The sequence below is a fragment of the Carassius auratus genome, chromosome 29 (genome assembly GCF_003368295.1).
Source record: "Carassius auratus strain Wakin chromosome 29, ASM336829v1, whole genome shotgun sequence".
Classification (NCBI taxonomy): Eukaryota; Metazoa; Chordata; class Actinopteri; order Cypriniformes; family Cyprinidae; genus Carassius; species Carassius auratus.
In genome coordinates, this window is record NC_039271.1 from 1,589,497 (window position 1) to 1,605,557 (window position 16,061).

A 16,061-nucleotide genomic window follows, 5' to 3' on the forward strand; every position below is an offset into this window, starting at 1 on the left:
TTCCAAACCCGTAAGACCTTCGTTCATCTTCAGAACATGAAGGTATTTAAGAAATCTGAGAGCACTCGGACCCTGCATAGTAACGCAGCTGTAATTTTCCTAGCTTCAGAAACGTAGTAAGGACACTGGTAAAACCGTCCATGTGACATCAGTGGCTCAACTTCAGTTTTGCAAAGCTACGAGAATACCTTTTGAGCACAAAGAGAACAAAAATAATATCATTTATTTAACTATTCAGGTTAACTTCCCTGCCGAGTAATGTCTTCCACCATTTTGGAGAGTACCCAAGTGCGTAATCGACGTGAACAGTGTTGTTTACGTTCTGGGGAGAAAGCGCACTCATGAACGTAATCTGCGTAATCAGCGTTGTTTTCGCCTGGTTGGAAAGTTTGCGTATGCATTGTGATACTCTCTAAAAATGGTGAAAGACTTGACTCAGGGGAGAAGAATTGTTGAATAAATTGTTGTTTTTGTTTTCTGTGCACTCAAAAAACTGAAGTTGAGCCACTGATGTCACATGGACTGTTTTACAGATGTCCTTACAAGGTTTCTGGACCTGGATACGTTACAGTTGCGTTGCTATGCAGGGTCCGAGAGCTCTCACATTTCATCAAAAATATCTTCATTCATGTTCCGAAGATGAACGAAGGTCTTAAGGGTTTGGAACGGCATGAGGGTTTTCATCTTTGGGCATACTAGCCTTTTAATGGTCATATTGAATAAATTTTTTAGCAACTATTTTAAAATGGCTACACGTGTAGGGATTATTATTATTATTAATGTTCATGATTCTCAGATGTTGGTTGGTTAATCGTCAAATAACATGAAAGTTAAAAGAAAAGAAAAATGTTAATGTTTTATTTTAATTAGTTTTTATTTAGAAATTATATATATATATATATATATATATATATATATATATATATATATATATATATATATATAATATAATGCTAAAATCTGTGTCAACCACTTGTGTTTATGTTATATGGTCTCTTCAGGGAAACTCTAATAACATCGGGACCGTGGACATCTCTGTGGGTTTTGTGGGTCTGGATAGTTACGTAGAAGCGCCTGCCATTTTCCTGACGGCGCTGAGCACCTACGCAGGACCGCTGCTCTGGGCCTGTCATCTGCTGTGTTTCCTCAGCTCACAGAGAGACAGGTAACACACACAAACATACAGAGCTCATGTAATATTGAAGGAATGGTCTTGTATATGTTTGAACTGCAGTGTGTTTATAAATTTGTCTAGTAGGTGCTTGTACCTGAAGCATTCAGTATGTCTTATCAGGAATCGAAAGCCATGACCTCGGCATTGTTAGTGTCAAGGTTAGTACTTTACCCGAGTTACAGGAACAGTGAAAGCCGGAACGGTCTGAATGGAGCCTGTACGTTAAGTGTTTCAAGCTTTAAAGCTGCAGTCGGTAACTTTTGACACTCTGGCGGTTAATAAACAGAACTGCTTGCGTCTTGCAGAAGAACATCGTAGCCGGAACTACTTCTCTCTGTTTATGTCTATGAAGAATCACAAAGGTACTGGGTTACTCCGCCGCGGTACCCCCGAAGCAATCTAAAATAGTCCGAATATAAACACTTATTATAGGTGCACCCTAGTGATTCAGGACAAGCTAAAAACACGGTTTGGAAAATTGATTCATGGTGTACTCGCTTATTATATACATTTTTGTAAATCTTGAACACAAACAAAAGTTATGGACCGCAGCTCTGATTGGTTGTTTTTTACCGGGAGCACATGACTTTCTGCAAATGGCAATGGGCTAGTTGCATATCTCCGCCATCTTGGATTTCCGGTCTTGCGAGTGTGTGCGTAGGTATTTCCGGCTGTGCTTAAAGTCAGTGCAGAGAACCAGAGAAGTCCAAATATTACCTTCTATATGTTTACAGGATTTATAATATCACTTCATATGCAAATAAGATATACACTGCTATTATCACTATACTACAAATGTTAACTGAGCCAGTGGATTTGAAACCTGTGTATGTTTGAGCCTGGTGAATGAATTAAATACACTGTTCACTACTGTTCACGAGATGAAAGTTGAACTCATGGTGTGTATACACAGCTATATAATGTATTTTATCTTACCAAATATGTAAATGTAAAAAATACTTATTTCTCGAAGATGTTTGCATTGTTATTATTATTTTTATATTAAATATTTACCTCGTGAGACTTGGGCTGCGATTTATCTTCAGAAGTATCCATTTCTCAATTGTACACATACATCAGTCCGTTTTATCGTTATTTTCACAAGATTATTTTACACAGTAAAAAATACGTGACTTTTAATATCTGTTTAATCTGATAATTAATGCAAAACAATAACAATGGCTACTGGTAGACAGATAATGATTTATGCTGCAGATCTTTCACAAAACAAATAACCAGATAAAAACACACATGAATGCAAACAGCGATCTTTTATTTAAGGCAAACCTACCATAATTATACTACGTTTAATTGTACAGTTAGTTATAAATTATGTTATCAAATAAAGTTAATAAAACGCTTTATCAGAAATCTCTGAGCGTCTTGTTTGACAGTCAGAAACATTTATCTTACATAACAGAACAAAACCAGCTCTTCGAAAATGAAAAGTATTGCATATTTGAGAGGTTTGTGTTTGAAAAAAGAAATCCCTGTGGACCTGAACTGACGCTGATCCACATAATCAACAGAAGAATAAAGCAATCTCCGCGTTGTATCTTGATGAATTTCCACACAGAGGTACGCAGAATATAGGGAGGATGTTTCCCCATGTTTTTGATATACCACTATGGGCTGTTAAATTTGAAAATCTTTAATTATATACATCTAGCCAAGTTTCGTATGTAAGTTTCCCTTACAGTCAATGCGAGCGTCGCAAGACCGGAAATAAGTACGCACACACTCGCGTCGCTGAAGCTAACCGGCGCCATCTTGTGCAACTAGCCCATAGGACCACTGGGAGGAGCCAGAGGAGCTTGATTTTTTTCACAGATTATCTGTCTCATATTCTACTGTCAGGACATAATGACAGGTTTCACAAATACATTTTTACAAAAGTTACCTACTGCAGCTTTAATGCTGCCTTGCAAACTCTGTAATCATACATATATATTTTACATATATTATTTTCAATCAGTTTAACCTGAAGTGCTAAAATAACTAAAACTGAAATAAAAATATATTAAAGCTACAGACATATGTTTAAAAAAGAGGAAAATAAACGAAGAAAAAAAAAAACCCTGACACAATTAAAGAAACTTTAAGTAGAATAAAATGAAAACTGGAAATATAAAAGGGAGTGTTTATAGTTTGACAAAGAACATTGGTTTACTCAAAATGGCCCTTTTAAAGAGAGTTTTATGCAATAATGCTGCAACAGACTTCCAGTGTGACACTTGTTCTATTAAAAATACTGCAGTGCAGTAAAAAAAAAGCTTAAAATGACTTATGAATGATAGGGCAATAACACAGTTCTGTAGTTCACTGTAATAAAATCTTTTTTTTTTCTTATAGCAAAACTCTTCTTTCATTCCCTTTAGAAGAAATCTCAATGTTTGTGTTACTTTAAAATTTAAAATAGGGACTGTTTTTAAAGATTCAGGACACATCCATATATCAGTTATACGTAATTACAGAGCATTATGGGAATATAAATCAGCGCTAGTCTTCTTAAGATAATTGTTTTAATGGTGCTTGAAGTGATCTGTCAGAGCGAATGAGGAATCAGGGGGCAGTTATTAGAGCTTGAGCTGGTAATGATGGCACAATTAGAGCCACTCATAGAACAATGAATAATGGAAATCATGCCGAGACAATCACAATCTGTGTGTGTGTGAGTCTGATTGTCTTGAACTGGCCTCTCAGTTTTTACACAGTAAAATTATTCTTTAAGAGGTCATTCCATGAGCAATCAAATTTGCATTGGTCTTTTGAGCCAAAAGAGTTCAATATGCCATCAAAACATACTGTTACTTTCAGTACTCAAGACTTCCTCCACAGGTTCTGATGTCAGACCAAGACCACCCACATCCACAATGCCTTCCTGGTGTTCAGAATCTTGGTCCATACAGTCATAATTCCTTTCCTTCCCTTCCATTGTTGCCCACTCAAAAATAAATGTATACAGTATATAAAAAATGACACTGAAAAAAAAAAAAAAACTTTTTAAGTGGTGCTACAGTTTGTACCTTCCTTTTATTAGTTTTCTTTTTCTTTTCTTTTTTGCCATTTAATTATATGAAAATTGTTATTGTTGCAAAAACTGTTGCTAATATTACAAATAGACCTTGTAGGAGTATCACAGTGCATTCGACATATCGGAGAGAAGCATACTGTATATACAGGATGTTTGTGTGCTAAATGGGCGTTGTTTGAGCCACATTCTGCACCACTATTTGCTTGGTTTGGAAGTGTCTGAATTGCACTCATTGGACCCTCATGAATCAATATTGCATCAGTGATGTCAGGATTGGTCAAAATTCTGAATTGAACTGAAAAATTCAGAAAGAGCTTGTTCAAATTAATCAGCAGAATCCATCCATCCATCTATCGATCATTCTGTCGTTCTATCAGTCATTCTGCCTGTAAAAGCCATAAACATTCTAACTTTAGAGCTATTCAAACTTTGCTTTATTAAAAAAAACTGTTATATGGTTTTCTTTGAATTTCAGTTCATTTTGCTTCCATTCACATTCAAACTTCCGCACCCCATTTTAATTCCTCGATTCGAATTCAGGAATTAAATTGGACTAAAAAAAGGCATTCGAAGTTCAGTTCTGTATGGTGCATGACCCTGGCAGATGCACTCTACCTATCCCATAATCCCGCATAAATGCAGAGTATCAAACTTTGTGAACCACCCACTCTTTATTCATCTCATTATAAAGTCTGTCCCTGTGAGCCTAGAAGATTTCCCCTAAAGTGCTGTCTGACTACAGCCTGATAAATGACTGTCTTAAGTGGTCAGGCATTCAGTCTGACATGTATAATTCAGCGTGATCAGTCAGCAGTGTCACTACAGCACACACACACACGAGATCCAGGAAATGCTCTTTGATCAATACTCATCGTTCTGGAATCCCAGCAGGCCTGGCTGACCCGTCCCCCATCTAAGCCGAGCATTTACACAATCCATTTGAGAGTGAGAAATACAGAGGCTTGTTAGAAGATATTTCATTTCCTCCGAGGCAACAGGTGCTTTGTGTTCAGGGATATTGAATCCTGCAAACAATCTACTACCCGCGTGTGGATTTGAATTGCAAATATTTTCATCCGCCGGCAAACTCCTCGTGAGGCAGAAAAGGACCATCATTCTGTTCGCGTAGATGTTTGTGACAGGCGCTGGAAAATGATTTTAGGCAGTGCTGTCGGGAATCAGCAGTGGGGACTGTGATCTGGCTGTGCAGTTTACAGAAGATTCGCTGCGAGTATGCACAGGTCTGCAGGTCTGGTAATCAGCTGGTCTGCTTAGAAAAGCAACCTGTCAGTCAAATTGATGGGGCAGTCAAAACTGGCCTGGAAAATATCATTTCTCGGTTGATTCAGTATTAAATTTGGTTTGCTGTTGTTGTCTTGTGTCGATCTAAACTGTAGTGTGTCCAACAGAGAAGAGAGCATCATGTTTTAATATTCTTTTCAGTCGGTTTACTCTTAATAAACTATATTGTCCTTTCTGTAACATTTCTGTTTTGCAGAATTGGTCAAAGCAAACCAGATTGCTCAGGATCTTGCACGTTACAACAGAAAAAAAAAAAGAATTGATAATTCACCCCAATATTGAATATTTAATTATTCATCCTTATGTTGTTTCTTCTGGGGAACATTTTTTAATGTTAACAGGAAAGCTTGGATTAGGTGCAAATTTATGTAAAATGGAAAAATGGCCGGAAATTCTTCATGACGTTTTCGCAAAAAATATGACAGAATTGCACCAGTAAATATTCCCAAGCCATGGGTTTGGGTTCCTCCATCAATACCGGCTGAATTTTCTGTTTAATTCTACAGTATGTTAGAATTTAAAGGGATAGTTCACCCGAAAAATAACAATTGTTTCATTTGCTCACTCTTATGTCATTCCAAACATGCATGACTTTTGTTCTTCTAACACAAAAGAAAAAACACCATTAAATTACCATAAATGTAGTCCACATACTTGGTGTTTCCCACAGAAAAAAAGAAAATCATACAGATTCGGCACGTCATGAGGTTGAGTTAATCACTGTCCCTTTAAATCTGTTGTGTCATCTTGATGGTAGTGATTTCTCCTTTCAGCCTTAGGTTTTTGCTTGTTTGTCTCATAATGTAATTTAAATTCACTGATTAGTTTCCAGGTTGAACCATGCACCGCTATCTCACTTATCCTTGTCTACTTCTCTTTCACGGTCACATAAAATCTGTGTGCATAATTACACTGGAGAGGAAATCTCCCAGAATGATTCTCTCTGTCTCCCTGTGAGAGGTTTTTTTTAGGCCAGGCTGCGGCAGTCCCTTTGGGTGAAAGAATAGAGGAGTGTAAACTCGCAACAAAACATGCCAAGCCATCGCACTCATCCGGGGAGCATCTTCAGCTGGCTTGATCCAGCTCACTGTTTGAAAAGATAGGAGCTGTGTGCGTGATTATTTTCTTCTAATGTTTCACTTGTCATATTAGCACTGGCTGAAAGCACTGAGTTTACCACTTTGGGGAATTGGGCTTTCAATATTTACGTCGCCATAACAATACATTTTCATTTTTAATGCAACACTGGTGCCTGAATGTCTTTGAGTCTTGTCCATAGATAGTGGAGCTTTTACTGTTTGGCGCTATAGAAACTGCCCTACGTCCAAATTCATGTGAACAAGGAATGAGGTCATTTGTTCCTTGGAGAAGCCAAACTCTCACAGTGGGAGTCAAAGATGACTGGCCTGCTCACACATTGATTTGCCCAGGGCTAGAGAAAAGATTTCTGATTCAACATCCTGCAATCCAGGAGCTAGATTATGGTGTCTGTCATATGAATAACACTTCAAGATGAAACACTTGAGTATTTGCCCAAAACAAGAGTTATAATGACAGAAAACCCATTTTAGACCAGTTCAGTCCAATCCACTTCAGTCCATACTAGCCCTTTCCTGCCAATTCTAGTCCAATTCAATCTGTTTCAGTCCATTCTAGTCCAGTCTAATTCAGTTCAGTAATCTAGCCTAGTAAATGTATTCCAGTAAAATCAACTCCAGTTCAGCGCAGAATAACCCAGTCCAGTTCATCGATTGAGGTGATTTAATCTAGCCTAACCTACTGAATTCTGCTTTAGACTGGCCCTGTCAATGTAGTCCACTAAAACCAACTCCAGTCAGTTCACTGCAGTGTAGTCCAGTTCAGGTTATAGTTTGAGGCCATCTAAAGTAGCCTAACCCACTTCAGTCCATACTAGTTCAGTCCTGCCCATTCTAGTCCAGTCCAATCCAATTCAGTCCAAAGTTGTCTAATCCAGTTCAGTCTATTATCATCTCCAGTGGATAGGTTAAGGTTTATCATCAACTTCCAGTTAAGTGCATGGTATTTTTAGTCCAGTTTATAGGTTGAGGTAATTTAATCTAGCCAAGCCCACTTAAGTTTATCCTAGTCCAGTCCTTCCCTTAGTCCCTTCTAGTCCAGTGCAATTTAATTAATTCCAATGTATTCTAGCCCAGCCCAGTCTAGTCTATCATTTCCAGTCCACTTTATAAGTCGAGGACATCCAATGTAGTCTAACACAATTCAGTCCATCCTGATACAGTCCTGCCCATTTAAGTCCAGTTCACTTTAAATTAGTCTAGCCCAGTCAAGTCTATCACCAGCTCCTGTCCATTTATGTGCAGTGTAGTAATATCAAAGAAATCCACCAATTCTGTCCATTCCAGTCCTTGCTATCTAGTCAAGTGTATGCCAGTCTAATGCAGTCTAGGCCAGCTTGGTCCAGTCTAGTCCAATTTAGGTCCCATTACTTTTTAAAGTGTCAGATTATTGCATATAGACCTGCTAATGGCTGTGCCATCAGCCCATGGCAGGTGACATTTGTCTAAATGAATGTACTGTAAGACATTTCATAATCAAAGGTTAGTAAAGGAAGTAATAGCTTCTCCATTAACATTAAACAAGGAATGAACCACAGTCGATGAGACCTGACGGTTTTATGACTACAGCATTGTATAATGACACGTTTCAGATTCAGACAAGACCATAACCGAACTGAACATCTTTATTCTGGTCTTTTTCTCTCTCTGTCAGGGCTGGAATGGGTCTCGGTCATGGCAGCTACTGCTTTGCACTCCTGCGGTCCATCCCGGCTGTGTTTTACGTGGTCCTGGTCACCTCGCTCCGATACCACCTTTTCATCTGGAGCGTGTTTTCTCCGAAACTCTTGTACGAGGCCATGCACACACTCATCACCGCCGCTGTGTGTCTTTTTTTTACCTTTATGGATCAGGAACGCTCGGCCAGACCGTGAACACAGAGCCAGAACCAGAACCAAAGCCAAACTCAGGTAAAGAACAAACGGTGCAGTTGAGTTTTGTGCACCAAAAGGAGAAATAAATTGAGAGAAAAAGCAATGGGAGAAGGTTTTAGGTTATTCTACTAGTGTGAATGAGGTCAACGTTGAGAATTCAGAGCTTACATGGAGATTTGGCTCACTCTATTGACTTTCACTCATTTGTGTGTATGCGATTTAAATTATTTTTGTATTATTTTGGGAGGTCATTGTTAGTGCAGATAACATATGGCCAGACTTGTGTGCATACATATGATAATCCCTCTCATTCTCTATGCAGTTTTCTTTCTAAAGCTTTACAGATAATGGAGAGTATAATTCTTTTTGTATCTTTCAATTTCCGTTCCTGACCGTTGCTTCACCTCTAGAATAATATGAGATAAGTTACATCATTAATAACTCTCCCCTCACTGAGATCACAGCAGATGTGCGCTCCTGATGCTCTTGAAAGCTTTAAGGGATCTTAAAAGTCTTTTAAATCATATCTAAACACAGCTACCTGTGACGTTTTTGTTTAATCAGCCTGTTGGAAATGTGAATTGTAAGCTGATTAATGTTAGTAAGTGTTTTTTCTTTATCTCAGCGCTAAGATCTGGTTAATAATAAAATAAACCCTTTTCTGATTGAGAGCAATTCATTTCTGCATGCTTTTTTAAATGTGTGATTCACAGTTTTGCCTCTCCGATTTATGATAAATGTCCCTTACTCTATTAAGTGACAATAACAGATGTAACTTTTTTTATGTTCGCATATATATTAAAATGTAATTTATCCCCTTGATGCAAAGGTCCAAAACTCCCATCTTCAGTGTCACATGTCCCTTCAGAAATTATTATAATATGCTGATTTGCTGATCAAGAGACATTTTGTTATTATTATTATTGTTATTTAATGGGGTCATATGATGCGATTTAAAATTTTCCTTTCTCTTTGGAGTGTTACGAGCTCTTTGTGCATAACAAGGATCTGTAAAGTTACAAAGACTCAAGTCTAAAATCCAAAGAGATATTCTTTATCAAAGTTAAGTCCGCCTAAAATGGCTCATTAAAACACGCCCCCACATGTCTACATCACTATGTGGAAATATTTGCGTAATGCCGCCCAAATGTTCACGCAAAGAAAGTTTCAGTAACCGAAGTTAGTATTGAAGCAGCCATGTCAGAGTGATGTTGTGTGTTTCTGGACCAAGGCAAAAACATTTTGTGTGTGTGTGTGTGAGAGAGAGAGAGAGAGTCACACAGTGTCACACAGTGGAGTCAGCTGTCTTAACCGTCCGTGGAACTGATGGTAAAACTGTGGACATTATTAATAGTCTTTATGTCTTTAACTGTCATTTATTTTGAAAGATGAAGCTCACGATTATGGAAAGGCTCTTTACATTTCCGACAAGTGCTTGCGGTGTTTGGCCAATCATAATGCACTGGGTCAGTAGCCAATCAGTGCAGACTGCACTTGTCAGAAGGAGGGACTTTGTAGAAAATGACATGTTTGAGAGAGGTGTGGCATAGAGGACCTACAATAATGTACAGTATTTGAAAGATTGTGTTTTTTGAACATTAAAGCGTGTCAACATATTCTGGCACACCAAATACACAAAATAATGATCTTTAAAAAAGCATCATGTGACCCCTTTAACATCAGGATGCTGATAGAAAATGCAATTCAATAATAGAACTGTTAAAGGAATTAAGGATTCTGGAGTCATTTGAATTGTTAAATTCTGTTCGATTCCCATCTCTAACCATAGAAAATACTGTGAAGGAAGTGGGCATTTGAAATGTCTGCTTCCTCCCAATGATTCATACTCTGCTTTGACCTTTTTGTTGGCTGGAGTAGTTGATTTTGTAACCTAATGCCTTTTTGAACCGCAAACATCCTCCAGGGAAAGAGAGGAGACTGTAGTCTCTCTCCCACCGGAGCTAATGCAGTCTGTAGGTTTAGTTTGACTTATGGGATTCAGTCCTGAATGCACTGAGTGCCTGATTTACACTGCAGTACACTAATTGTACCTTTTCTAAGGGTAAAAATTATAAATATATGACATGTGAATGATTACCCTTCATTTAATGTTAGGCATAATATTCAGTCAGTCATAAAAAAATGACATCAAATGCTAAGCTTGACTATTTAGAATTGAGTAGTCTAGAGAGCCGTATGATAAGTATTAATTAATTACTGCTGTGAGATTTTATGTGTTAAATTACATATTTTGCAGTTTCTTATTAATTTAAAGGACTGATTCACCCCAAAATTAATATTTGCTAAATATTTACTCACCCGCAGGCCATCCAAGATGAAGATGAGTTTGTTTCTTCATCAGAACAGATTTGGAGGAATGCAGCATTACATCATGTGCTCACCAATGGATCCTCTGCAGTGAATGGGTGCCGTCAGAATGAGAGTCCAAACAGCTGATAAAAACATCACAATAATCCACAAGTAATCCAGAGCACTCCAGTTCATCAAATAATATTTTGTGAAGTGACAATGTGTTTGTAAGAAATTGTGGATTACTATGATGTTTTTATCAGCTATTTGGACTCTCATTCCTACGGCACCCATTCACTGCAGAGGATTCATTTGTGAGTAAGTGATGTAATGCTGCATTTCTCCAAATCTGTCCTGACGATGATGCAAAATCTTATTTGTATGTCTTTTCTTTTTTAATGTATTTTGTTCTTTTTTTAAATCCTTTCTCAATGTTGACAGTGGTGTGTGTAACTAACCAGCATTCACTGACTCAATCAGTACTTGCTTTGAAGCGTTCATGGGATGCTTCTTTCTGCTCAGTAGGTGAAAAACGGTCAAGGACGAGCAGTAGATGTGAGAGAGTATGAAAAAGCCTCTCAAATTAAAGCTCCGAGACTGATTCTCTGTTACGTGTCCATCATCACCTCTCTCTGTCAGTGGACAGGAGAGTTAGTGTGTTTTTAATGTGGTCTACTGTCCATCCGTCTCCTGCTGGTGTCCTTAAACACTGTGTCCTCTGCCAGAGCTGCTGTCCTGCTCTCTGAGCCCTTATCAGTCATTGAGCAGAGCTCAGCCGCTCCATGTCTTCAGACACACTCCATCCGGACTATCATTAACTCTTTTTGTCATACTGTCTTCATAGTCTGCTTTTCTGTCCCACTTTTTCTTCAGCTCTACCTTGTGGGTTGTTTCCCTTATTTTTCTTCTTCTCTCAGTTCCTCTCACACTGAGCTGTCTTGCTGTCTACTGCCTACACATCTGTGTTTTTTAATATTACAATTAATTAAGACAGGTCTATAATACCCGGAGGAGTCGATCTATTAGCATTCCCATTTATATCAGCTCATGACAGCCAAGAGTAGTTCAGATTTTGACATTGAGTGGAGCGTATTGATGTCAGGTTTAAAACGAAAGATGGATCTCATTAATCTCAAATGTGTTGTCCATGTGCATTAGCAAATTTATATAAGCATTAATGCACCTTAATGCAATAAAGTACCAATGTGTTGCTCTAATAAATATAAAAATGCACATATAAATATTGATGAAAAGTTCATTCTTAACTATTTTACTCAATTTTTAGTACTGAATTTAATATATTTATGATTAACAGTTATTTCAAATCATCTGCCATCTTTAGATTTTTTTGAGCAGCAAATCAGCATATTAGAATGATTTCTGAAGGATCATGTGACACTGAAGATTGGAGGAACAATGCTGAATATTCAGCTTTGTATTAGAGGAATAAATTGTATTTTAACATGTATTCAAATACAAAACAGTTATTTTAAATTGTTATAATGGATGGAATGTGATGGAAATGTTATGCCCCTGAACATACTGTGATGGGTTTGTAACCCATTACACACGAGGCATTTGTAGCATCCAGTGGGGACCAGTACACATCTGAATATTTGGGTTTAACTGTTTCTTGAATAGTGCTGTAAATACAACTTAAAAGGCCAAATAAAGTATTTTCACTTTCATAAATGAAACACACAGCATCTCCACAACATGGTGCTGGACGCAACAGCAAGAATCAAAGTTATGCCGTATTTCTTTGCGTGAACATTTGGGCAGTGTGATGCAAATCTTTTATAAAGAATATGTCTTTGGGTTTGAGACTTTAGTTTTTGCCACTAGGGATTTTATCTATTCTCAGCTTGTAAACCTCCAAAGCGTTCGGAAAACATCATCATATGACCCCTTTAAGGAACACTTAAACACTTAGTTTTATGCTTAAATAAGAAACAAGAAATAATTTATCTCTATATATATATATATTCTTAAGTCTTAATATCATATGCATTTTTGCTTCTCGAGTAAATATATATCTTGATTTTAAAGATGTTTTACTGAAAAACAACAAAAAAGTCATTTAAGAAAATGATTTAATTCTGTGCCTCTCTCTCTCTTTTGGCTTTCATGGAAGTTTACTGCACTCTCCCACGGAGAGATATTTTTTTGCAGAAGTTGAAGCCGCCGTGCCTCTTTCTCTCTCTCTCTGTGAATAAAGTTTCTCTGTTTAAATTCTCGCTTTTGAACTGTGTGTGTTTGTAGGTTTAAGCACCTGGAAAAGCTTTCAGGTTTCTCAGCCTCAGCAGGGTTTGTGGGATATGTTTGTGTTGCGAGTGTAATAACGGGGCTGTCAAGGAGCCAAAGGTTCGTGTTTATGAGGAGAATGAAGCTTATAGCAGTGTCACGGCTCACCTGCGGGTGGATGGCAGGTAGAGATTGTGATTTCCCCTCATTTAAGCAGATGGGCTGGTCGGGACGCAGCGAACATCTCCGAGCAGCCACCCGTGACTTCATTTCAAATCTGCAAGAAGAGCAGCTGTAAACACACGGCGTAATAGAACCCAGGAGCTCTGGATGCATTCCATCCGGTCTGTTTACATCCGTTTGATTTGATTTGTTTTCCTGGTTGTGCGTGTTGGACCGCGGCTGCAAATAGCTGAACATGAAGAAACCCTCTTGTTTTGCTTCCTGTGATGGGATCACATGCTCATACAAAATTAGTTTAGACATCTGCCTGGGTTTTGCACCTGTATAAGATTTTATTCTGTTTTAAGAGACCATTTATGTGTTTGTTTGTTTACTGGGTCTACAGAAAGCATCAAATGACCTGTATAAATTAAAATTAATATAAAAAAAATGTAGTTTGCTTTAGTTTTTATTCAATGACTTTCCCTTTTAGCTGCATCACCTTAATGTTGTCGATGATGCAGCTTTTCTAAAATCTCGGTCAGATTTAGTATAATTGAATGTCTTAAATTACTACAATGATAGTGAATAATAACAAATTTTGAAATGCAGTATTAACACTAGGATTCATGAATCAAGCAGGTCTCCGCTTATAAAATAAAGTGCCACTTTTTTTTTTTTTTTTTTACCTTTGAATGTCTGTTTTCTCACACTACTGTTCAAAAGTTGTTGTTTTCTTAAGAATTTGTATATTTTTATTCAGCAAGGATGCATTAAATTAATAAAAATCCTTCTGAACTTTCTATTCATCAAAGAGTCCTGTAAAAAAATTATATATATATATATAAAGCAGCACACCTGATTCTAATATTATTCAAATGATTTCTGAAGGATCACGTGACAAAGACTGATGATCTTGAAAATTCAGCTTTGCATCACAGGAATAATTTGCATTTAAAAAAATATAATCAAACAGAAAACAGTTCTTCTAAATTAACCCTCAATTGGTCCTTGGGGTCTATATGACCCCAATCGACTTTTAATTAGTTAAAAAAAAGGGTTCCCTTCATCTCAGAGGAATAAAATTTTGTGACTTTTCCTACATTATCTATCTATACATACACAAAAAACCTGGGCTTGATTCGGTTGTTCTGAAGGTGTGTAAAAAAAAATTTAACACTTCTGGGCATTGGGGTCAATATGACCCCAATTGAAAATGAATGGGAAATGCAAAAAAACGTGTGTTTTTTTCATTTGCCCCCCCAAAAAAAACAATAAATGCAACATAAATCTGAAAATTTTCACACAGAAATTAAGGCCTGGTACTTGAGCACAAATGCAATGTAGAAAACACATGCTCACACACACAAACACACACAGGTATGCCACAGAGAGCATTTATATAGAATTTGGCAAATACGATTTGTCTAATAAAATCGGCCACACATGCAGAAAAAAAGATATAAAGGGGTGAGACCTAATATGCGCACACACACACACACACACACACCTACACAAACACACACACACACACACACAAACACTTACACACACTCAGACAGAGACACTCTCCACTCTACACGCTCTCTCTCCCTCTCTCACACTCTCTCACTCACTCTCTCACACACACACACACACACACACACAAAAGACACTTACACTCACACTCACACACACACACACACACACACACACACACAAAGACAAAGACACTTACACTCACACAGAGACCCAGGCACACTTGCCCTCTCTCCCTTTTTCTCTTACTCACACTTTCTCTACATCTCTCTCTCTCTCTCTTACACACACACACACACACTTACACTCACACAGACACAAAGATACACACACACACACACACACACACACACACACACAAACACACACACAGAGACCCACGCACACATGCTCTCTCTTGCCCTCTCTCTCTCTCTCTCTCTCTCTCTCTCTCTCTCTCTCTCTCACACACACACACATACACACACACACACACACACACACACACACACACACACACACACACACACAAAGACACTTACACACACACACACACACACACACACACACACACAGAGAGACACACAGGCACACATGCTCTCTCTCTCCCTCTCACTCACACTCTCTATCTCTCTCTCAAACACACACACGCACACACACACACACACACACACATACACACACACACACAAAGACACTTACACACACACACACACACACACAGAAAGACACTTACACACACACACACACACAGAAAGAGAGAGAGAGAGAGAGAGGCATACATGCTCCCTCTCCCTCTCTAACTCACACTCACTCACAAAATGTGTATGGAATGATTATTTTATTTGTTTTACACCATGTATTTCACATATTTTTTGGTAGTTTGGTATTGCTTTTATGTTCAGTGTTCAGAATGTGATTGTAAAAAAAAAAAAAAAAATTGTTGTAGGCCTATACTTTTACTCCGGTTTATTTCTGGATATTGCTGTTGTTTATTTACACTTTTTTTTAATTTTGTTTACATTCTAAAGTTATTATTATTTTTTTTTTTATGCATTTGAATCATTCAAATGTTCAATAATATGCAACTACAGTCTGACTCAGAGTTTTGTCCTTTAGGTGTGACCTAGGTGCCATTTATGAACAGTTGGTCACATCCAGTAAAATGAATGGCTTTCAATGGCCCTCTGCTGGTCAAAACAAGTTATTGCTTAAATACTAATCTCCTTAGTTTTTTCACTAACCTCCAGATGGTAGCATTCTACACATAACACCTAGATCTATATCCAGAAACAGTTTAAATTAAATTTAGATAATAATTTAAGTGATTTTTTCATTAAAAAATGATATTTCACATGCAAGCTAAT

At 37.7% G+C, this 16,061-nt stretch overlaps 1 protein-coding gene across 1 annotated transcript in view; it reads left to right on the forward strand.

Moving 5' to 3' along the window:
• Window positions 1-9,153, forward strand: part of LOC113048645 (GPI ethanolamine phosphate transferase 2-like) — a gene marked incomplete at its 5' end in the record, with an annotated part of 35,983 nt that extends 26,830 nt beyond the window's left edge. The window contains 2 exons of the mRNA XM_026210505.1: window positions 1,002-1,165; window positions 8,262-9,153. Coding sequence (XP_026066290.1) covers window positions 1,002-1,165; window positions 8,262-8,481 — 384 coding nt within the window. The remainder of the gene's footprint in view (window positions 1-1,001; window positions 1,166-8,261) is intronic.
• Between the last annotated feature and the right edge of the window lie 6,908 nt (window positions 9,154-16,061).